This window comes from Leptopilina boulardi, unplaced genomic scaffold, assembly GCF_019393585.1.
Source record: "Leptopilina boulardi isolate dan_hultmark-lab unplaced genomic scaffold, ZJU_Lbou_2.1 LbouV2_213, whole genome shotgun sequence".
NCBI classification, from domain to species: Eukaryota; Metazoa; Arthropoda; class Insecta; order Hymenoptera; family Figitidae; genus Leptopilina; species Leptopilina boulardi.
This window is the reverse complement of record NW_026137767.1, coordinates 4,899,520-4,923,093: the sequence shown is the minus strand read 5'-3', so window position 1 is coordinate 4,923,093 and position 23,574 is coordinate 4,899,520. Positions and strand designations below refer to the sequence as shown.

Below are 23,574 nucleotides of genomic sequence, written 5' to 3'. Positions count from 1 at the left end.
AATATGTTTTTCTTGTTTTCGAATTTACCGCCTAAAAGACTTAACCTAAAAAACTGAAAAAAGTTTACGTGTTTTTATTCAAAATTATAATAGTATAATAAAAAATTTCAATTGAAATATATTCAATGATGGAATTTAAATTATTTAAAATTAACAAAATGAAATATACTTTAATAGGGTAAAAAAATAAATTAAATGTTGATTATCGATTTAAAATCTTTGGGGTTTTGAGACTCCATCATCGATTACTTTAATCAGCTTTAACCTGTTGAATGGTTGAATCACCTTTTGATCATCGAGCACGTTATCGCAATTGATTTTAACTTTTGACGTCTGGGATTTTCACATTATCCGCGGCGGTATTTTGGCCCAGACGATGGCATAAAAAAAGTATATGTATATATATATATATATATTTCACTCGGGGAAAGTAATTTAAGATTCTCTTTTTTGTATATATATATATATATATATAAATATAATGTTGATCTCAATGTGTCTCGACAATGAATATTTTCCCATGATCTAGATTTTGTTGAAAATCTATAATAATCTCAAATCAAAAAAGTGCGAAGTTTCAAAATATAGGAATTAATTATGAATCTTTGTCCTGATTTTTTGATACTTGAAAGTTCGGTGATTCATATTTTCATTTTAAAAGTGCGGTGTAAATATTTTGCGATATAAACAAAATAGAAAAGAGAATTTATAGCAAAAAAAAAGGCGATGATCCAGATTTTTTACGTTTGTGGTGTTTAATAATATTTGAAGCTGTCAAATAAAAAAGAAAATGGGTTTTTCCACGAGCCTACAGGGCCAGGCTTCTCATGAGGCTCTTTTGGGACGCCAGGAAGCTGAAATTAAACTTTTGGAGACAATGCGCCGGTGTCTTGCAACAAAAGTTAAATCTGATCGCGAATATGCTTCAACTATTTCTTCCTTAACTGTTCAGGGCAGAAAAATCGAACGAACCGAGGAACTTATTGGAAGTATGATCGCTCAGGTAAATCAAATTTTTCCTTTATTTTTATATAAATGTTGTAAATTAAATTTATATTCGTATATATATATATTTATTATAAATTATTAATATATATTTTTTTAAACGTTGAAAAACGAATGTTTCCATTTGCAAAAAAAAAAATTGGCTATAAATTTCGAAATATATTCAGTTAATGAAAATTCCTTCAAATTTAGTTCAATGAAAATTATGTTTTATATTATTAAAATGTATCTGAAATTGAGATGAGTCATAAATTGGGTCAAATAAAAATTGTCTCAAGGAAAATTCGTTTAAATGAAAATTTGGGCAAATGAAAATTCCATCAAAAGAAAATTCGGTTACATAAAAAAGAATTTTCTAAATTAAAAAATATTTTTTAACTGAAATTAGGTCAAGCAAATTCATTTAATTGAAAATTCGGTTAAATGAAAATTATGTTTTAAATTAAAATGTAGTTTAACTGAAATATTATGGGTCATATAAAAATTATATTAAAAAAAAATTCGTTTAAATGAAAATTTGAGTCAAATGCAAAATTCTGTTAATTAGAAATTTTGTTAAATGAAAATTCCTTTAAAAGATTAAAATTCGGTTAAATAAAAATTTAATTAATTAAAAACTAAAAAAAAAAAATGAAAATTTTAATTTTGGAAAATCTTTATATAGATTCAATGATATTTCATATGTAAAAATTATTTATAAAAATGTTCTCTCAGGGTTGGCGAGAAATAATGGACTCTATAGATCAAACAGCAAAACTTATAAAACAACAAGCCGACACAATGGAAAATATTGTTGTTGATAATATTAGCTTTCTTTATTCAGAGCGTAGACGTGCAAGAAAATTGTATCAAGAAGAACAGACTTGGTTAAATAATCAATTTCAACAGGTAAATGAAAAAAAAAATGTTCAACTTTAATGGTAATTACAAAAGAAAAATTTATAATCAATTTTCTGACGAAGCTAAAATACGCAACGTTTATGATAAACAATTTTTTAAAATGAAAAATTCTTTAATTTTTAGCCTAAAAAATATTTTTTTATAATTTGTTTATTAATGAAAACTACAAGAAATATTTTTTAGACAAAAAAATATAGAATTTTTCATTTTAAAAAATTATTTCCTTAATAATCGTTTATCATAAACGTTGCGTACTTCAGCTTTGTATCGATTTTCTGTTAGTTGAGAAAATCATTTTTTCGAAAAATGTAAAAAATATTTTGCTCTAATATAAGAGATTTTCCTCTGAGAAAAAAGCTAAGAATTAAAAGTTACTAGATTAAAAATAGTTTATCTTTGTTAGAGTAAAAAATTCCTACACCGAAAAAAATAAAATTTAAAAATGAGAAAAATATTTCGTTAAAAAATTAATTTTATTTTTTTAACACTGTTACTTAATCTGTATAACTGACAAAAAATTATGGATTTTAATTTCTGAATAGAATTTTTTTGAAGAATTTTTTATGTAGTTTTCAGTGCCAAAAAAGGGTTTTCGAAAAAAAATTTTTAACTCCATTTTTTTCAAATTAACCCTTATTTTTCATTTCTATCCCCTTTTTCCACTTGAAATTTTTTTTTTTTTTTGCTATTTTTATTGGAAAGCTGAGATTTTTTCTAGCAAACTATGGGAAAACAATAGGGTTTCCTTCAAAAAAAATTCTATTTAGAAATTAAAAGGAAATAAAATTAAAAGAAATAAAAAATTAAAATATAATTAAAAAAAAAATAAATCCATAAAGTTATATCAAATTTATTCAGATTTGAAAGTAACAAGTGTCGCTTAAAATAAATATTTTTCCAGAGAATAAATTTTTCAATTATTTTCAGTTAACAGACGATGTCGCTAGAAAAAAGGCGGATTACCAAAAGAGTCTAGAATCATACAAATTGATGAGATCCCGCTTTGAAGAGCATTACGTAAAATGTCTGTATATATATATTTGTATTTTTTTTTTATATTCCTTCAACTATAATTAAAAATAATAATTATTCTATATTTAGCGGGAAAAAAAAATCTTTTAACGATATTTTAAATATTTAAGTTAAAAATTTAAAAATTTTATAATATTTATTTATTGCTTATCTTCATGTGGAAACATTATTTATTTATATATATTTTATCGATAATAAATGTATTTTATTTAATTAAAGCCGGAAGAGGTGGAAGAAAATTGGACGAAGTGAGAGAAAAATATCAAAAAGCATGTAGAAAATTACATTTGACTCATAATGAATATGTTTTACTTCTCGGCGCTGTTACGGAATGTGAAAATGATTTAAGGACTTGTTATTTACCGAGTCTTCTTAATAGGCAACAAACAATTCATCAGGACTTTATTTCTTCTTGGTACGTAAATTTATATAAACAAGATTGCCACGGGTCAGGAAAATCAGGGAAATTATGGAAAAGTCAGGGAAAGTGAAATTGTTGAGGGAAAAGTAAGGGAATTTTATGAAAAGTACTGAAAAAATATCAAATTTCTAAAAATGTTACAAAAATTATAATTTTTGAAATATTCAATTCAAACTTTTGCTTCTAAAAATTATTGTCTTACATTTTTATAATTGTAGTTATGTGCCCATCTTTGATCCGGCAGCTAAATTTATTATTAAAAATTAAATAAAATTTATTAATTCCTTAATAAGAATGTTTCACAGAAATATTTTCAAGAATTTTTCTTTTTAAACTACTGAATTAAACTGAGACAAATTTTCAAGAATTCAATTCAGTTTCAGAACAAATTTTCAAAAATAATCTAAAGTCTGATTTATGCACATTATTCAAATTAAGAATTTCGGGAAATTTAAATAATTAAATTTTCGAAGAATTTTATTAAAATATTATTGAAAAAAAAAATTAATTTTAAATGAAAATTTGTGAAATAATTGAATATCAGAAGATTTTTAATTAAAATTTTTAAAATAATTGAATTTGAAAGAGTTTGATTAAAAATTTTTAGAAATAATTGAATTTCAGGAGATTTTCAATTAAAACTTTTATAAATTTGAATTAATGATTAATTAATGGACAATAATTGAATTTTAGAGAATTATTTATTATTGTTGAAATAACTAATTAAATAACAAATTATAGATAAAAATTTGGGAAAAAAATTTCCAATTGAATTAACAATTAAATAATTATTCAATTACTAATTGAATTTGGAAGATTTCGAGTTCAAATTTTTTTGGAAGTAATTAAATTTTAGAAGATTTTAAATTGAAACTTTCATAAATTTGAATTGATATTAATTTTTTTACAAACTTTAAAGAATAATAGATTTTAGAATAATTTTAATTAAAAAACTTTTTATTTCCTTGAATTGTTGAAAAACTGTATTAAATTATTTAAAAAAATTAATTTAGCGAAGAATTTTTTTTAATTTTTTAGAAATAATTAAATTATATAGAGAATTTTGGAGAATTTTCAATTGATAAATATTTTAAAAAAATGAATTTCCAGTTTTTGATTTTTGAAATTTTCAATTAGAATTTTATTAAACTTGAAATATTAAAATTTTTCAAAAATTATATAAACAAAAAATTAATTTTAAAGAATTATTAATCGAAAAACGATTTATGTAATTCAATATTTGAAAAACTTGACTAAAGTAATTAGAAAAATTGAAATTAATTAAATTTTTTCGTGACATGCTTTACAAATTTGAAATGAAAAAAAAGAAAGGTAATTCTAATAATATAATAATATTACAATTGTAATTATAAAAATAAAATTAATACATTTTATTGCATTTTAAAAAAATTGTATTTCTATTTTTCTTAATTTTAGGAAAATTATTATGCAAGATGTGGTCAAGTATTCAGATTTTACGACAGATAAATTTTTAGATATTCACACTCGTATGAGAAAAGCAGTGGATACAATAAAACCAATTGAAGAGTACAAGGATTTCGTGGGAAAACATAGGTATGTATATCATTTCATTTCAATCATAATAATTTTTACATCCGGTTATTGTTCTTTTTTTTGTAATTACGTAAACTTAATTAACAATAAAGATATATATGATTTTATTCGAATTACTAAAAAAAAGCAATAATTGCAAAATTTAAGAGGTGTTGAATGAGAAAATTGAAAATAACTTTTTTCTCTCAGGATACAAAAAAAACGCAAATTACATTTTTATTATTTATCATTATTTTTATAATTACTAAAAATAGTAATGTTTACAGAATTTACGAGGTTTTAAAGAACAAATTAAAAATTATTTTTTCTGATTTTAAAGGATAAAACATTTTTAAATTACTTGCTAATTTTGTGAAAAAATAAATAAAATAAAATAAACCCTGTAAAAATACTTTTTTTTTGTTTTTGTTTTATTAAGAACGAGGCCAGCTTCACCAATAAGATTTACGTTTGATGAAAATCTCGTGGAAGACACATCGGGAAAATTATTGCCAAATAAATTGACCGTCGACAATTTAACGATAGACTGGTTGCGAAATCGTTTGTCAGAACTGGAAGCTTCTTTAAAAACAACACAGCATAGTCGACAGGCTTCGCAATCCTTGGACAATAATTGTGATTCTAAGTAAGAATTTTTGAAATATTTCTTAAAGTTCAACTATTTTTTTCAATTAACAAATTTTTTAATAGACAAAAAAAGAAAAAATAATACTTCTCAATGACAAATTCATATTTTAAGAGAAATAATCAAAATTTTTGGACGAAACATAATATTCTGATAAATAATTAACATTTTTTTTTTATAGAACATCTCTATTTGATTATTCACAAGAAAGAGAAGAGTTGAAACTTCGTTGTCAGGAAAAGAAATTACAGAGACAGGCCGAAGTGATAAGAAGTGCACTTAATGAACTTGGTTGCGAAGAATTGCCATCAGGTTGTGATCTTTCAGTCGAAGGATCTTTCACGGAAACACCCACAATAAGCAAAGTAAGTTTTTTGTTAATACAAATTTGTAAAAAAAAGTTACAATCTTTTTTTAAACTAATAAATTATATTTTATAAAAAATTTTCTGTAAAGATTTTACGTATAGAAAAAAAGTAATATAGGAATCACAGTCGATCTCTTTTTTAATGAAATTTGTCATTTCAATGAAAATTAAACCTTGTGAAATTTAAGTAAAATTTGATCTACTGAAAATTCGATTTAATGGAATATTCCTTGGGTTTTTTTTTTACAACTTCCGATCTGTGATAATTTATTGTAAATTTAATTAACAAAAAAAAGTAAAATACAAAAGAAAAAAAATTATAGTAATTAAAAAATTAAATGAAAATTAGATATATTAAGAGATAACTAAAAGTAAATCTTTCTCTAATAATTAATTTCTTTTTGATTAATAAAATTTTATTTAAAATCAAAATTTTTCCCTAAATTACAATTACAGAAAAAAACAATCGTCGAAAATGGTTTTTTCACGCTTAGACGAAATCAACGATTCATGACAATAATAAAATCTCCTTTTAAATCATTGCCAATGATTCATGAAACGCAAAACGGAATGATTAGAGCTGGTAGCGAAGGTGCTACACCAAAAATCGTCAATGATCCACCTGTTGTATGTCTTATCGTGTTTGCGTGTTTTTTGTTTTGCGACTGATATAAAAAAAAATCCTTCCCCCAACAATATCAACTAAATTGAACATTTAAATAAGACTCACTTTTTATAGGAATTGTTTAATAATGTAATTTTTATTTTATTTGATTTTTTTTGCATGAATATTTTGTTTTTAATAATATGCTTTCAAAACAATTTTTATGGAAGCAGTATTTTCACTTACAATAATCATAAGTTTTTGCGGAACGCATGATTATGTTCTAAAAATCATTAGTTAGAATTTTCATTTTATGGAATTTCATTTGTCATAATTATTTTTGAGCTGAATTTTTATTTGTTCGAATTAGTATTTTGCAGAATTTTCATAAAAACGATTTTCTATATTATAGAATTTTTATATAACCGAAAATTCACTTTACTGAATTTTTATTTTTTCGAATTTTCATTTAACATAATAGGCATTATAAAGAATTTTTATTGGGTAGAATTTCATTGCATAGAATTTTCTTTCAGATGAATTTTCATTTTTCCGAAATTGCAACTGGCCGAACAAACAATCGACAGAAAGATTTCGGCGCGATTTTTAAAATCAACCAATCACAATTTTATGGATAATTTTTTATTGGTTGATTTTAAAAATCGCGCCGAATCTTTCTGTCGATTTTTTGTTCGGCCATTTGTAATTTCGGACAAATCAAAATTCTATCCATTAGAAATTCTGTTAAATAATTTTTCGGTTAATTAAAAATTCTTTAGTATGAAAAATCGGTTATATGGAAATTAAATCAAATACTAATTCGAACAAATGAAAATTCATCTGAAAGAAAATTCTATGCAATGAAATTCTACCCAATAAAAATTCTTTAAAATGCCAATTATGTTAAATGAAAATTTGAGCAAATAAAAATTCAAACAAATAAAAATTCAGTTAAGTGAATTTTCGATTATATAAAAATTCTGTAATATAGAAAATCGTTTTTATGAAAATTTTGCAAAATACTAATTTGAACAAAAAAAAATTCGGCTCAAAAATAATTATGACAAATGAAATTCCACAAAATGAAAATTCTAACTAATGATTTTTAGAACATAATCATGCGTCCTGTTTTTGCATGGATATTTATTTAAATTTTGCACTAATTTATAATTTCTTATTTTGGAAAATAATCAGGCTTTATGTGATATGTTTTAAATTATTTAATTAAGTTTTTTAAAAATTATTCTTAATTATTATCTTACTTGTCTAAGAAATTCGATTCATATTATTTTTTTTTAATTACCCTGTACACGGAGATAAATGAAAAACAAAAATAAAGTTACTTTTACTACTTTCAAAGTAAATCCTAAACTGTCCGGAATTTTTGGCAACTTTTTGCTACGGAAATAGTAAAAAATACTATTTCAGAAGTAATTTTTTATATTCCTGGAGCAAAAGTTACCGTAGAGAAGTTATGGATAGTTTATGTTTTATATTGTAATTAGTAAAAGTTACTTTATATTTTTTTCTGTGTTGATATTTGTTTAATTGAAATTGAAATTTAAAAAGTATCGAATTTTATTTAATTGCCAAATTATATATTTAATTACGCAGATTTTATTTTAAAAAAATATATTTTACATCTAATAATTTTTTTTTACTACATGTCTATAGTTTTGTAAAAAAAAATATGAATTCGATTTTCCAAAGAATTTTACACTATCAAGTTTGAAATGCGTGATTTGTTATTTTAATAGTTTTCATTTTTCTTCATAAATTATTGTTGTTTTAATTTAATAAAATTTAAATATTAAATTTTATTTTTGAAAATCCAGGTTCCCCTTCGTGGAATAACAAATTCAGCGAATAATCAAAAAGGAAGTGGAAATTCTGGTTTAATAGAGGAAGAATGGTTTCATGGTGTTTTACCAAGAGAAGAAGTCGTGAGACTTTTGGTAAATAAAGGCGATTTTCTAGTGAGAGAAACTACCAGAAATGACGAGTGTCAAATTGCTTTATCAGTCTGTTGGGATGGACATAAACATTTTATCGTTCAAACCACTCCCGAGGTAAATAAATTTAAATAGAATCACAATAATAAATTTTTACTTCTTTTATAAAAAAAATTAAATTTCCAAAATTTAAAAAACTGGGAGTTTACTAACTAAAAATATTTTTAAATATTTAAAATATAATAATATATATAAATATTTATCATAGATAAATTTTTATCTATAAACGTTTATTTAAAAGAACTTTCATTTGTCAAAATTTATAATTATAAGAATTATTATTTTGAGGGAATTTAAATTAAACATCCTAATTTTTATAAAACAAAAATTTTAATTAACCAAATATCCATTGATCTATTTTCTAATTTTAAATTTAATTCGAATATTTATTTAACTGAATTTGTTTAACGTACTTATGTACTTGGAAATGTCTCTGTCGGATGTTAATTTAAACAAATTAAAATTCTGTCAAATATTTATTTATTTATTTAATAAATGAATTTAATATTTTAAGAAATCTCAATAAAAATTCTAAATTCTAAATATTGAACAAATCGTTTTTAATTGAAATTGAAAATTATTTATTAAAATAAAATTTTTTTAAAAAATTAAAATTAAAATTTTAATTAATTGTTTGTTTTTTTATGAATTTTTGCAATCATTATTTTTAATAGGGACATTATCGATTTGAAGGACCGATGTTTCCTTCAATTCCAGAACTCATAGTACATCAATTAAAATCTGGTTTACCAGTAACTAGTCGATCAGGAGCGATTCTAAAAACTCCAATTCTTCGTGAACGGTGGGAACTTAATAACGATGATGTTATTCTTTTGGAGAAAATAGGACGTGTAAGTTACACATATTTTTTTTACTAAATTTTTTATTGAAATTATGAATATTCAAAATTTAAATTTTAAAACAAACACATTTACAATGTTTAATTTTTATAATATTGAAAAATAATTTTTTACCATGAATTTTTATATTATAAACATTCAGATGGGAAAAATAATTTGAAACACATTCTTGGATATTTAAAATCCATCGGCTACAACTTACATTTTTAATCTTATTTTTTTTTTAAACAACAAAAAGTACTTTTAACTTTTTTAACAGTTTAAAATTTTTTTCTTTGGAAATTTTTATTTTGGACATTTTGTTTTTTCGAAAAATAAATTTTGGATCTTTTAAATTTGGAACTTTTGTTTTAGAACTCTTGTACCCCAATCAAAAAAAAAAAAGATTTCACAAAGAAAAAGTTTATTTTTTGAAATAAAATTTATACAATTAAATAGAATGAATTTTGTTGGTTAAAAAATTTTTAGGGTAATTTTGGAGACGTTTATAAGGCACAGTTAAAATCGTGTAAGACTGAAGTAGCTGTAAAGACATGTAAAGTAACATTGCCAGATGAGCAGAAGAAAAAGTTTTTGCAGGAGGGCAGAATTTTAAAGCAATACGATCATCCAAATATTGTGAAACTCATTGGAATTTGTGTTCAAAAACAGCCTATTATGATTGTCATGGAATTAGTTCCGGGTAAACTGAAAATTTTATTATTATTAAATTTTATTTAAAATAAATTTAACATTTTTGGTGAAAGTAAAAAATTAAAATTTGAAGAAAATAAAAAAAGAAATTACTGTCTTAAAAAGTAGACAGGAAAAATTTAACGTTTCAAATTTTTAATTTCTTTACACAACAAAAAATTGACATTTCTTTTTTTTTTTTTTAAAATACAAATATTTATTTTCAAGGAGGTTCTCTGCTTACGTATCTTAAAAACAATAAAAATACCATTACACAAAAAGAACAGCTTCGAATGTGTAAAGACGCGGCTGCAGGAATGCGTTATTTAGAATCGAAATCTTGTATACACAGGGATTTGGCTGCAAGAAATTGTCTCGTAGGTAAGTGCTGTTAAGTTACAAAAAAGTAATTTTTTTCAATTTTGATTAAAAAAAAAAAAAAAAATGAAAACAAAAAAATTTATTGAAACACATTTTTTTGCATTCAATTTAAATCAAATAAAAAATTGTATTATATTTTTTTGAAATATTATTTATAGACATAAACAAAAATTATTTAATATTTTAGGATATGAGACAATTGTAAAAATATCAGATTTCGGAATGTCTCGTGAGGAGGAAGAATACATTGTCTCGGATGGAATGAAACAAATTCCAATTAAATGGACAGCACCAGAGGCTCTTAATTTTGGTGAATTGAATTATTTTTTCTTTCCTCACATATAAATGATTATTTGTCCCGCTGAATTAAATGTCAACAGTAATTAAAAATGAAAATTGATTTTCAATTAATTGAAAATAATTATTTTTTAAAAGTGACAATAAAGAAATATTTTTTTAGTTACATTTCTTAGGAAATTAAAAAATCGTCTTTATTAGTAAAATTAATGATTAATTGATTTGTCCATTTTATATTTTTGTTAATTTTACTAATTAAATTTTTACCCCTTAGTTATCAATTTTTTTTTAATAAACTGTTATTAATAAAACTTCCGATTGGTAGAGACAATTTTTTTAAAAATAATTTTCTTTTTTTTAAAACTAAAGTTGAATTTTCGATGTTTAGGAAAATATACTTCTCTCTGTGATGTTTGGAGTTATGGAGTTTTAATGTGGGAGATATTCTCAAAAGGCGGTAGTCCTTATCATGGAATGTCCAATTCTCAAGCGCGAGAACAAATTGACAAAGGTATGAAAATTTTATTTTTAATATATTTAACATATCGTCGATTTTGACATTTTCGATTTATAGATTCCTTTTATAAAAATTTTAAGCCTGTTGATCACTTTCTGTTTTTTGGAAAATATCGAAATTATAAAATTATTTAATAAAATTAAACAAATTCAAGTAATTTAGAAAGAATTTATTAACGTGCAACGAAATCCACTTCCTTTAAAGAAATTTATTGGTTTTGTGATAATGCAAATATTTTGTAACTAAAATGAAAAATAGCAAATTCTTTTACTAGGCAAAAAAAAGGAAGTAAAATATTTGCTAGTTAATTATTTTTTCGTTCAGGTTATCGAATGCCAGCACCGGAGGGAACACCCGACGAAGTTTATCGATTAATGTCACGTTGCTGGGAATATGATCCAGAAAATAGACCACATTTCGATCAAATTTTTTCAATAGTCGAGACTTTATCACAAGCTTACTTATAAAAAAAAATTAGATTTATCTGCAAAAGTAAAAAATGTTTTTATAACAAAATTTATTCAAATTTGAATCGTTTTTTGAGAATTTCAAATACTTAATTGTGAGAAAATATGAAATTGTCAAAATATTTGTTGAAACCCTCGCAAGGGTATTATTATTATTATTTTTTTATTAATTAATTTCAACATTATTAGTGCAATATATTTCAAGTGAATTATTTGTTAGTCGTTAAAGAGAACTTTTTTTTCTGTATAAAGCATTATAAAATGTATTTTTTGTTTTATTTTTATTTTTTTATATATGAGAAAAAAAGAAATGTTCGCAGAGTTTAATAATTTTTTTTTTAATTTTTTCATTATTTTCCAGAGTATTATAAAAAAAATAGGAATTTATGTTTATTTTGTAAGCGCAATTTATTTAGCAATCTGTTATATTTTTTTCAATCATTTTAAAATTATATAATTGTATATGATCGATGAAACGTAATAATATTATTTTTAAGTCGCAAGTCATGAAATTACGTCCAAATATTTTAGTTACAAGTTATATTAGCGATTTAAAGAGTGTTGATGGATTTTTTTTTAAATATAGATAACAATGTTTTCTACGTCATCCTTTTTTTTTAATTAAAAAGAAGTATTTATTCTGTGATTTTCATGATTTTTTTCCCCCAGAGAGAGAGAGAGAAAGAGAGAGAGAGAGAGAAAGAGAGAGAATAAAAATAAGCGATCAAGGAAACATAAGAAAAGGAATTTGATTTTAATATCGCACGAAATTCAGTTCTTTTGTTTTCCTCCTTATAAAAAAAAATGACTTATTTTCACTTTCTATGATTATTTTAGCATTTGCTATTGTTATGTACATGAATTTTTTTTTCAATTATGTGTGATAATAATAACAACAACTCTGTTAATGCTTTACGTGAAACTTTAAAAGTTTACGGTGCAATATTGCAAATTATTGTATTTACAAATACTCATGAAAGTCGTCTAATATGCAATTGTGCAAACGAGAAAAAAAAATATATAATAAACTGTAATCAACAAAATTTTCTCTATATTTTCGTTTTTTAAATTAATTTTTTTTTTACTTCTGAAATCCAAAAAAAAAGAACACAAAAATTTGAAAAGAAGTTAAAATTCCTTTTTTTTAAATATATATGTACAAATGTTATTTGTTTCATAAGTAAAGCTTTATAAGTTCGTCACTAACAGCCGATGGTGTGAGAATTCCCAAATCAGTGAATAAAAGATTGATATAATGTGGAGGAGTATAATCAACAAGTGGATGCTCTTTCTTTAAATCCTTCTTTAATGTACTCGCTGTATACTGAAAATTAAGAAATTCATTAATCTACAATCAGTTTTCAATTGAAAATTCACTAAAATTCAATTATTGTCTAAAGTTTAAAAAAAAATTCACCAATTCAAAATGAAAGTTTCAATTAATAATCTCCTGAAATTCAATTATTTCTAAAAATTTTTAATCAAACTCTTCCAAATTCAATTATGTTAAAAATTTTAATTAAAAATATTCTAAACTTCAATTATTTCACAAATTTTCATTAAAAATTAAATTTTTGTTCAATAATATTTTAAATAAATTCTTTGAAAATTTAATTATTTAAAACATTTTCCGAAATTCTTAATTTGAATGAGGTGCATAAATCAGAATTAAAAAATTTTCTATTCTTCAATGTACCTTTAAATTATATTTAAAAATCTATTTTGAAACTGAATTGAAATCTTGAAAATTTGTCTCAGCTTAATTCAGTAGTTTAAAAAGAAAAATTCTTGAAAATATTTCTGTGAAACATTCTTATTAAGAAATTAATAAATTTTATTTAATTTCTAATAACAAATTGTTAATAATAATAAAATATTTATCAACTAATTAAATTTATTGAAAGTAAAAAAATGTTACCTTAAATTCGTCAGGTAAATCTGCTTGATTAAGGGGATAAACTCTTGAGAATTTGAAGCTTTCTGTTAATACGTAAAATGGTTTGTTTGCAACTTTCGCGCAAAGTGCCATTGTATAAGTTCCCATCTGACAAATAAAATTAATTAACAATAATAATCAGTATTTTTCACTTTTAATTAACGAATATTTAAATAACGATAAGTATAGGTAATAAAAATCTTATATTTAATTACCGAATAAAATTTTTAAAAAAATTTTACGTCTACTTTTTACCTTTTTTAAGGCCCGTTTATAAATAAAGGAAATTGTTTTTTAAATTTATCATAAAAGTATAAAAAAATATAAAGAATTAATTTTTTTCTCTCTAGATTTTGAATTTAAATTCTTTTTTGAAATACATTTAAATCAAATTTTTAAACAAAAATTTTTCAACTTACTTTGTTAATAATACCTCCACTTTCGGCGATACCTTCGGCTCCAACAATCACCATATCAACTCGTTCCATTATATGGCCCATTGCCGAGTCGAAAATTACTGTACAAGGAATTCCTAATTTTTGCAAATTTTGACACATTTCCTCTCTAATGAAAGAAAATAAAAATATATTTAAAATCTCTCTCTCTAATAGTTCGATATTTGGCAATTTTGAAAATATTTTTTAAAAATTTCTATAAAAAATAAATAAAAAAATAATTCAAAAATAATACTTAAAAAAATCTAATAAAAATAGAGTCAACAATAAAAGGAAAGTAAAATAGAATTGAATCAGTTGGTGCAGAAACAGCACAAGTTCATAAATCCAAATTTTTCAGGAATCAATAAAAATGTAATATTTACCAAATTGTGTAGCTTTATTTTAATTTAAAAAAAAATTTCGAAAAAATGGACTTGTGCTGTTTTTGCACCAATCGATTCAATTATAATTTATATTATATAATTTAATAATTAAAATACAAATAACAAATGACGTATGTTATGATAAAACAAAAATTTCTTCATACAATTCTTTGTTGAATAATTTAATTTTAATAATTTTAATCAATATTTTCGAAAATTCAATTATTTAAAAAAAAAAAAAAAATTTTAATTAAAAATCTCCTAAAATTCAATTAGTTTCAGAAAATTTAACTCTTCCTCTCTTTAGCTCTTTCAAAACTCAATTATTTCTCAAATTTTTTAACTTCAATTTCTTTTTGAATTAATTATTTCTTATTACTTTAATAAAAAAAAAAAAAAACAAAAAAAAAGTTGTTTTATACAACTTCAGAGGAAATATAATAACAAATGAAATTTATCTTCAAACATAAAAATTATATTAATTTGTATTCTTTAACGAATGATTATTAATTTTTTATAAGTATTTTACTGCATTTTAAAAAAATTGAGACATTCGATAATTAATTACATTTATAAATTGAAAGAAAGTCATTTTTTAATTATGGTACGACATAAAGCCCAACCAAGGTTTGTATGGTTATAAATGTTAATAATTATTAATGAATTGTCACTTAAATTAATTACATTATTATTTTTATATTAGTGCTTTATCTAATCAACCCGGCACTTCCAATTCGACAGCAAGTGATAGTAGCGATGAAGTAAATTACATTGAATTGTTTTCTTTGACAATAATAAACATTTTATTTTCTTTATTTTTAATTAATATTTTTAAATTAAAATCTCTAATTAATAAGTATCATAACGATAATAATAATAATAATAATTCAATTAAATATTTAAAAATATTCGCAAGATCAATTTTGAGAAATTAAAAAAGTTACACGAAACTAATGTAATGTTGAAATTTTTGATTGTATATAGTTTAAAAGTAAATTTTCAAAAATTTCAGGTACAAATTGAAGTTGTAACAAGACCCCGAAGAAAGCGAGTTCTTACAGAAATTAAAGCTTTAAGAAGAAGTACAAAGTTAATTATTCCAAAAGCTGCTTTTATTCGTGTAATAAAGGATATCATGGATGACATATTGCCTCGAACTAAGATTCGAAGGTTAAAAAAAAGAAATTTTTACTATTTATAATTAAATCTATATAATATTAATTCTATATAAATTGATAATTCTAATTTATTTCAAAGTTCATTAAATTTTTATTTTGAACTGGAAATTGGGTCAAATGATAGAAAGAGAATATAAAAATAAAATAATTTTAATAAAAAAAAATATATTTTTAGATTTCAAGTTGAAGCAATTGAAGCACTTCGTGAGGCTGCAGAAATTTACATTGTTCAATTTTATGAACAAGCCGTCGTTTTAGCGTATTTTGCAAATCGTGAAACATTAATGCAACGAGATATGGTTATGTTACGTTTTCTTCGAGGACGCAACGACGTTATTAATAGATAATGGAAATAAAATTAATTTATAATAAACAATCAATTTTTCAATTAATAAATAAACGAATAAAATAAAAATTCATGTTTTCTTATAAAATAATTGAATATTAAACAAATTTTAATTTTTTAAATGTAATTGAATTTTAAAAAAGCTCGACAGCTAGTGATGAATGAAACAAGTGAAATAATAAAATAGGTTGTCAAAAGAATATAAATTAAAAATTTCTAGGTATTTACTCACCCGCTGTTGTCAGGCGCAGAATTAGTCACGTAAACTTCAAAAGATTTACTGTTTTGAGCAGCTTCTTTCATTGTTTCGAGAACAACTCTCGATTTCGAATGAGTCAAGATTTTCTGTAAAATTTTAAGAATAATTGTTGCTAATATTATAAAACAAAAATTGTAGAAAAGAATTTACTTATTGCTATAATATTATACAATTTTTTAAATGATCGACTATAGTATTTTTTGAACAAAATATTTTAATGAAAAAATTCTTAATTAAAGGAATTACAGGATGTCCACTATGTCGATTGAATTTCCAGTTATTTGTACAATTTCCTTTACCTTAAAATAAAAGAAGAATTTACGGGGAAAACTGAGAATTTTTGGCCTGATTTTGTAAAAATAATAACATATTTGAAGAAAAAAAAAAACATTTTAATAAACAAAAATTTTAGAAAATGGAAAGAAAAAAATTATTTAACAACATAGAAAGTTATAGAAAAGCAGAAATTTGAAAGAAAAATTAATAATTTCAAAAAAAAATTTTTAAATAATAAATTCCTTTAGCTAATTACTGATTCCGGACAATGTGCGTTTTAGAAAATAAATAAAATAAAAAAATTATAATAATATAAAAAATCTCTCTAACTTACTCTTTATTCTTCAATTTTTAAGTTGCTTTCTTTAGTGGTCGTTAATTTGAATATATTATAATAAATAATTGTAAATAATTTCTTTCTTGGGCTACCAAAAAGTTTAGATAAAAAATTAAACTACTTACACTTCCATCGGAAATAAATCGCACAGCATGTTTAGCAACTTTTCCACGAGCTGCCACAAGTTTCTTGTAAAATATTTTTCCTCTGTGCAACATTATGTCCTTACATTCAGCAAATGACTGGAAAAAATTACAACGAATTATAAATGATAAAAATAAAATTAATAATTCTAACAAAAATAATAATTTAATCTGGGCTTAAACAATTATTTTTCTTTAAATCTACTTTTACATTTTAAATAATAATTTTGAATTGTGTAAATTTATATAATTTAAAAAAAGAAAAATATTTTAGTAAAAAATATTCTGTAATTCTATTTTAATTAAGTTATTTAAATAATAAAGTCGAGGAAAAGGCAATATTTTTCTAAATTGTTAAATGAAATTCGTAATGTAAAAATATTAAAATTAATTTTCAGCAGAGCTAATAATTTTTTACTTACATCAAATTTTTCAGATTTGTTCTTTTTTTTAAATAAATACTTAAACAATAAATTTAATAATCACAAGCATTACACAATATTAATTTTTTCTATCAAGGAAATAGTAATTTTTATTTTATAAAATTATAATGTTTAAGATTATTTTTTCTACAAAAAGAACTTTTAAACTCTTTAAAATTTGAATTAGTAAAAATTTTAACTAACTTGAATTAGTGACTGAATTTTTTTTTTGCTACTTTGTTAAAAGAATATTGATTAAAAAAAAATTTTTTTTTATTTAAATTATTTTTTAAGTTAAATCATGGCAAAAAAAAAATAAAAGAAAATTGCCCAGACTTATTTGTACGTACACGTTTATTTAAACATACCGGTGTGTCTAATGTGGCTAATGTAATAAATCGAAGGAAAAGTTCACTTCCAGATGCAATTGATGTAACTGGATGATCAGTCGATCTCATTGCGTCAATTGCATTTTGTAAACAAAATCGCAATTCCTGAACAGTTTCAGCTAAAAATAAATGACAATAATTGAAACAAGTTGTAAATTCAGATGTTCATTACATGAACATTTTGCTTCCTCTTTACGATCAGCAAAAAAATTTGCTTCCTCGTAGAGAAAGCAAAATTTTATTGCCAAAATGTCAATTTTTGATTTTTTAACTTTCATTAATTCTTTAAATTTACCTCAAATGAATACTTTATATATATTGATCGATTCGTCTTGACGTAAGGAATACGATTTTATTATATATAACCTTAAATTTTTCTATTTAAAAATTTTTTCGATTAAAAAAAAATTTTTTGAAAAAAGACGATAAAATTTTTTTTTTGGGATATTTTCCAAAATCCTTTGGTCAGATTTGAGATATTAATATGATAAATGAGCCTACCAAATTTTATCTAAATCCATTAAAACCTGTTAAAGTTATCTTCTAATTTGTTTCCGCCACTTTGGAAAATTTTATAAATGAATGGACTACAAAGCTTCCTCCACGAGGAAGCAAAATTATTAGAATTTATGCGCTTCAATTCTTAAGGGTAGGGACAACTGAAATATCAACCTTCCGAAATTAAAACTATTTAAGATTGTCAATTTTTTTTTTTTCTAACAATATTAAGTATTTAAAACTGTAATATACTATGGAAAATTGAAAAACAATTAATTTATTAATAATTTTTTAAATAAAACTCGAAATTTTTAAAACTAAATATAAACTTCTGTCGCAATTTTTATTACTTTTCATTGTAGATATTTTTATACAATTTTTTCATAATTCTAAACAATCAATCGTATGGATTTTGAAAAAATTCAATTTTTCAGGGTGTCTAACAACTGCTAGGAAAAAAATTCTCTGACTTTTCATTGAGTTTTCCCTAACCTGAAATTTCACTAAAAAAATTTTATTTTGATCAAATAAAATTAATTTTGATAGGTAGGTACAATTAAATAATTTACCTGTCTTTTATCCACTAATTTCATATGTATTTGAACCAAATAAATAATAATGTTTCGTAAAAAATGAAATATTTAAGTGAATTAAATAAACTAATTGTGGACGTATAAATATTCTCAACATTTAATTTAAAAGAATTTTTACGGCATCAAATCTTAAATTATCAAATTTTTATTTAGTAAAATTATATAAAGCAGATTTTGTAGTACATCGAATTTCAAATTAATACAATTTTAATTTAACGGAATTTATGTCAAGAAAAATTGGGGCACAAAGACAAATTTTTTTAACAGAATTGTTATTTTAGTAAATTTCGATTTATCAAAATATTTACTTAACAGAATTGACATTGAATAAATTCACAATTAACAGAATTTCTATTTAACAAAATTCTTAATTAACAAAGTTTTTATTAAAGAAAATTTTAATTTGAACCAATTCTTATTTAACAGAATTCTCATTTAAGAAAAATTCTACTTAGTTTTTTTTTTGTCAATTTTTATAGACATAAATTTCGTTTAATTGAAATTATATTAGTTTAAAATTTTAAAAAAGTATTAGAAGAAATGCTTTATAACAGTTCTGCTAAATAGAAATTCTTTTAAATCGAATTTTAGTTAAATGTAAATTGAAAATTTTGCATAATATAAAATCCACTTTATACAATTTTGCTAAATAGAAATTCGATAATTTAATATTCGACGGCGTAAAAATTTTTATAACTTAAATTTCGGTATTAGCATTAAATAATAAATTATTCTTATTAATGAATAATTTACTTTATTTCAAGTTGAACCGATAAAATAAAAATGTATCAAATAATTTTTATTTATATTAAAAAACCAAAAATTTCACTGAAAAAAATTAATGAATTGTTATCCAAGTTTAAAAAATCATTTATTAGATTCAATAAATAGTAGTAAATAATTATTTACTCAATGAATATAAGATATATCATATGCTTAATAATTGAGTGTGAAGGCCAACTTTTCAATTTGCATTTGCTTTGGGAAAAAAGTATAAAAAAATTTTTTGAAATTAAATAGTTACTTGAATTTATTCATAAAAAATTCCAGAAAATTAAAGAAATTCCCTGACTTTCCTGACCGTTAGACACCCTAATTTTTTCCAAAAATAAAAAGAAATTGTAAAATTGTTAAAAATTACTTTTTTTTATTTTTCATAGTGAAATATGATTTTAGGTTCCAAAACATTTTTCTTAAAAATTGTTACCCCTAAACATAACCAATTATATTTGGTTTAAATTGTTTCTCGTTATTTATTAAAGTAAAAAATAATTTTTTTAAGACAAATTAATATATTAAAATTTTAAAACTTGACCTTGTATAAAATAAAATTTTCTTTTCAATTATTTTAAACAATGCTTCGAAACATTATTATTAATATTATTGAAATTGTATGTAAAGAGAAAGTTACATTTTGAGTGTTCCAAAACTTCAAGAAGTGTTCGAATAGCAGCAACACCAGCAGAAACGTCCTTGTCATTTCTGATAATTTCATTAAAGTATCGGCAAATTTCTAAATAATAACATATAAACACACAAATATTATATAAATATATAAATATATTATATCTAAAATTTTTCCCAATAAAAAAACGTTATCAAGGTTTACGAATGATTATCATCAAACTTGCCTTGTTGTTCCATATTTAAAAAGATTTAAAAGAATTTCGTTCTAGTTTATAAAAAACACAATTACGAAAGCACTACGAACAGTGAACTAATTACTCCCTACTTTTAATTCATTTATGTAAATAAAATAAAAATATGCCTATGATGCAACTGTAAAGCTGTCAAATTTAACTTTTGTAGGTTAGGTTCCCAAACATGCTGCTGCCCCTGAGCATTGTTGATCCTACTTGCACCTGTGTAGTCACAGTGTGTATCGGTCTATGTATGTTATACGTATATTTTACTCATTTTAGGAAATTTAGAAATGCTCAATTATCTTTTTATGCACAAAATTTATCTAAGAATTATTATTAGTAGTGAAAAATTTATTTATTTCCATAGTAAAATAAAATTAAATTTCCTGTACAAAAAAAAACGTTAGTTGATGTGGGACAATTTTATCGCGGTAAATTTAAAATTTGAATCGTGGAAAGAGAAAGAAAAAAAGAAGTAATTAGATTCTTATTAACTTTTTTAATACATAAAAATTCTAATTTTTGGAAAGTGTAATTAATTAATTAATTTGCTAATTCTTGAGAAATTATTTTTAAATAATCAAAAAACGTTTAGTTAGCAATTAATGCGTTACGTGGCGCTGCGGTGAGAAGTATATATTCAAAATGTTCAATATAATAACCTTCTACTTAATTTAGAATCTATGCTCTATTGTATTTATAATTTAAAATTGTAAACAATTGTTTGAAAGAAGTAAACATTGCAACTGTTCCATGTTATTGTTTATTGTACTGGTTTTTTGAGGAATTATGTTTCAAAATTAGGTAAGTGAAGAATAATTTAAATAAATTGATAAAGAAATTATTTCTATTATAAATGTGAAGGGATTTGTCATTATTTCTGTCACATTATCTAACCTCAAAAAATTATACTATTTTTGGATAAATAATTATATAGTAGATATTTATATTTAAATTATTTTCTTTTCATTAAATAATAATAATAATAATTTTTCATTTATATGGTAAATTTTTTTCTATCTATAATTTCATTTTAGGTATATAAAATTTTTTTTGAATTTCAAATTTATTTTACCGTTTGTATTTTTTATCATTTAAATAATAGTACAAAGTTAATTTAAATTCTTTAAATTTCAATTTTTGAATTTTAAAATTTTCAGATGAACAAAAAAAAAAAAAAAAAAAAAAAAAAATGCATAGCAAAAAACGTAGTTGTATTGAATATAATGATATCAAAACCAATTTAGTGACTTCAGATTGTGAATTTAAATGGACAATTAGTAATTTTAAAAAACTCTTGGGCACAAAAACAACGATAAAATCTGAAGAATTTTCATCGGGAAACAATGAATTTTCTGGATGGTTTGCATCATTAAAATTACATAATGATGAAAATGAAGAAAATTTATCATCATCAAGTACAGAAACATATATTGCTATTTATGTAAATTATAACGTTAAAAAGGAATCATTTTTAAAATTAAATTTCGATTTATCAATTTTAAATGATCAAAATGAAAAATGTCATACAATGTCATTGAAAAATATTTCACCAGCAAATATTAATTATTTTGGTTTCAATAAATTTATAACATGGGATGAATTAATTTATCCAAACAGTAAATTTTTGCAAAATGATGGTATTGAATTTTTCATGAAAATTTCTTTAACACAATTTGAAAATGAAGTGAAAAAATGTGTGGAAAAAAATTACAACAATCAACAAAACATTAAAAATCAATTAAATCAAAGTCTTATGTTTCAAAATTCTGATTTCAGTGATTTGACTATTGTTTTTGACGATGTAAATTTATTGGTACATAAAGCAATAATTGCCGATAAAAGTGAAGTTTTATATAAAAAAATTAAAAAATTAAAAAACAATGAACTTAGATTGCCAATACCATTATCAATTGGTCAGGAATTAATTTCATTTATTTACACGGGACAATGTTCTAATTTACTTGAGAATACTGATGAATTATATGAAACAGCGATTAGATTAAAAATTCATGATCTAAGTGATTTAATTGAATCATTTTTGTTGAATACAATGAACATTGAAAATGCATTAAGTCGTTTAGTTTGGGCTGAAGAGCGTCAAGTGAAAAAATTAAAAGCGCATGCTATTAATTTTATAAAACGTAATATTCGACAAATAATTGTGACAAATGAATTTCAAATTGTTTCACAAAATCATCAAAATCTCACAAGAGAATTATTTCTTGCAACAGTTGAAAATTATGTTAATGATGTTGTAGAAATTTAATAGGTAGAGTTTATAAATTATTTCATTTCATTAAAAACAGTTAAATGTCTTAAATAAATAATGTGGTAAAATTACTTCTTTTTTTTATCGTACACGCGCGCAAAAATATTAGGTATATAATTAAAAATTAATTTTTGTATGTAAATAATTTTTAAACTTTGAAAAATATTTTTATAAAATAATAATTAAAAAAGAAAAAAAAATGTTTCACGATAAACTTTGTATGTATATAAATATGTATTCTATATCCAATAAAATTATGTTAATAAATTAAGTTGTTTGAAAAAAATGCAATTGCGTCTTTTTCTTTTTTTTTTGTTTAAAAAAAGAAAGTTAATTAAGTCTATACTTCTTGGAATTATTTATTAGAGACGTTCGTGATATTCTTGAAAAGCATCAACGTTGACAAAGTACGGCTTTACCCTCCCAGTTGTAGAACCCGGAAGACATTTTCATGTAGACAATATATTTCTCAGTAAAAAGAGCGAGTGAATCAAAATGGAATTTTAGGATTTTTAGGGATATACTACAGTTTTTTTTTATTTTTTGTCAAATAATTATTTTGTAAAAATTGAAAAAAATTTCTATTTCTTCATTTTTTAATTAAGAATTAACATAAAATAGCAATTACAGGCCTCGGATTATACGATTTTTTCGACTTTTTCTGACTTTTTTTCGAAAATACTTTTTTTGACTTATTTAAATAAGATGCGACTTTTTCGACTTTTTT

At 22.4% G+C, this 23,574-nt stretch overlaps 4 protein-coding genes across 6 annotated transcripts; 3 read left to right on the top strand and 1 right to left on the bottom strand.

The window, feature by feature from the left end:
* The first annotated feature begins 335 nt into the window (after positions 1-335).
* LOC127278911 (tyrosine-protein kinase Fer) lies at positions 336-12,433 on the top strand. 2 transcript variants are annotated; one of them, XM_051300856.1, is made up of 15 exons: positions 336-1,003; positions 1,720-1,893; positions 2,833-2,929; positions 3,157-3,352; positions 4,796-4,933; positions 5,352-5,558; positions 5,740-5,928; positions 6,366-6,552; positions 8,365-8,598; positions 9,216-9,392; positions 9,870-10,083; positions 10,302-10,454; positions 10,642-10,764; positions 11,140-11,262; positions 11,593-12,433. In XM_051300856.1, the coding sequence occupies exons 1-15, from the start codon at positions 791-793 to the stop codon at positions 11,733-11,735; spliced, it is 2,568 nt and encodes an 855-aa protein (XP_051156813.1). In that variant the 5' UTR covers positions 336-790; the 3' UTR covers positions 11,736-12,433. The 2 variants fall into 2 exon arrangements, with proteins under 2 accessions (XP_051156813.1, XP_051156812.1); XM_051300855.1 differs by lacking the exon at positions 6,366-6,552 and having other exon boundaries at positions 338-1,003; positions 5,740-5,923.
* Positions 12,434-12,851: 418 nt separating this feature from the next.
* LOC127278923 (translation initiation factor eIF-2B subunit alpha) lies at positions 12,852-20,734 on the bottom strand. Of its 2 annotated transcripts, none has more exons than XM_051300876.1 (8): positions 20,564-20,734; positions 20,344-20,445; positions 17,803-17,960; positions 17,013-17,129; positions 16,248-16,360; positions 14,091-14,235; positions 13,654-13,779; positions 12,852-13,059 (listed from the first exon to the last, which is right to left on the bottom strand). In XM_051300876.1, exons 1-8 carry the CDS (start codon positions 20,574-20,576, stop codon positions 12,910-12,912), a joined length of 924 nt encoding a protein of 307 aa, XP_051156833.1. In that variant the 5' UTR covers positions 20,577-20,734; the 3' UTR covers positions 12,852-12,909. The 2 variants fall into 2 exon arrangements, with proteins under 2 accessions (XP_051156833.1, XP_051156834.1); XM_051300877.1 differs by having other exon boundaries at positions 17,821-17,960; positions 20,564-20,732.
* Positions 14,940-16,084, top strand: LOC127278925 (uncharacterized). Its single transcript, XM_051300879.1, has 4 exons — positions 14,940-15,118; positions 15,195-15,252; positions 15,504-15,661; positions 15,845-16,084. The coding sequence occupies exons 1-4, from the start codon at positions 15,093-15,095 to the stop codon at positions 16,014-16,016; spliced, it is 414 nt and encodes a 137-aa protein (XP_051156836.1). The 5' UTR covers positions 14,940-15,092; the 3' UTR covers positions 16,017-16,084.
* Positions 20,735-21,242: 508 nt separating the features above from the next.
* Positions 21,243-23,133, top strand: LOC127278921 (speckle-type POZ protein B-like). Its single transcript, XM_051300874.1, has 2 exons — positions 21,243-21,379; positions 21,736-23,133. The coding sequence occupies exon 2, from the start codon at positions 21,768-21,770 to the stop codon at positions 22,842-22,844; it is 1,077 nt and encodes a 358-aa protein (XP_051156831.1). The 5' UTR covers positions 21,243-21,379; positions 21,736-21,767; the 3' UTR covers positions 22,845-23,133.
* The last annotated feature ends 441 nt before the right edge of the window (positions 23,134-23,574 follow it).

Coding starts and splice junctions, on each gene's coding strand:
- LOC127278911 (XM_051300856.1), top strand. CDS start 791: ATGGGTTTTTCCACGAGCCTACAGGGCCAGGCTTCTCATGAGGCTCTT. Junction 1,004..1,719: donor TTGGAAGTATGATCGCTCAG/GTAAATCAAATT, acceptor ATGTTCTCTCAG/GGTTGGCGAGAAATAATGGA. Junction 6,553..8,364: donor TCGTCAATGATCCACCTGTT/GTATGTCTTATC, acceptor TTGAAAATCCAG/GTTCCCCTTCGTGGAATAAC.
- LOC127278925 (XM_051300879.1), top strand. CDS start 15,093: ATGGTACGACATAAAGCCCAACCAAG. Junction 15,119..15,194: donor CGACATAAAGCCCAACCAAG/GTTTGTATGGTT, acceptor TTTTTATATTAG/TGCTTTATCTAATCAACCCG. Junction 15,662..15,844: donor CCTCGAACTAAGATTCGAAG/GTTAAAAAAAAG, acceptor ATATATTTTTAG/ATTTCAAGTTGAAGCAATTG.
- LOC127278923 (XM_051300876.1), bottom strand. Junction 16,361..17,012: donor GATTTATTTCCGATGGAAGT/GTAAGTAGTTTA, acceptor AAAATTTTACAG/AAAATCTTGACTCATTCGAA. Junction 13,780..14,090: donor GTGGAGGTATTATTAACAAA/GTAAGTTGAAAA, acceptor TTTATTTGTCAG/ATGGGAACTTATACAATGGC.
- LOC127278921 (XM_051300874.1), top strand. CDS start 21,768: ATGCATAGCAAAAAACGTAGTTGTATTGAATATAATGATATCAAAACC.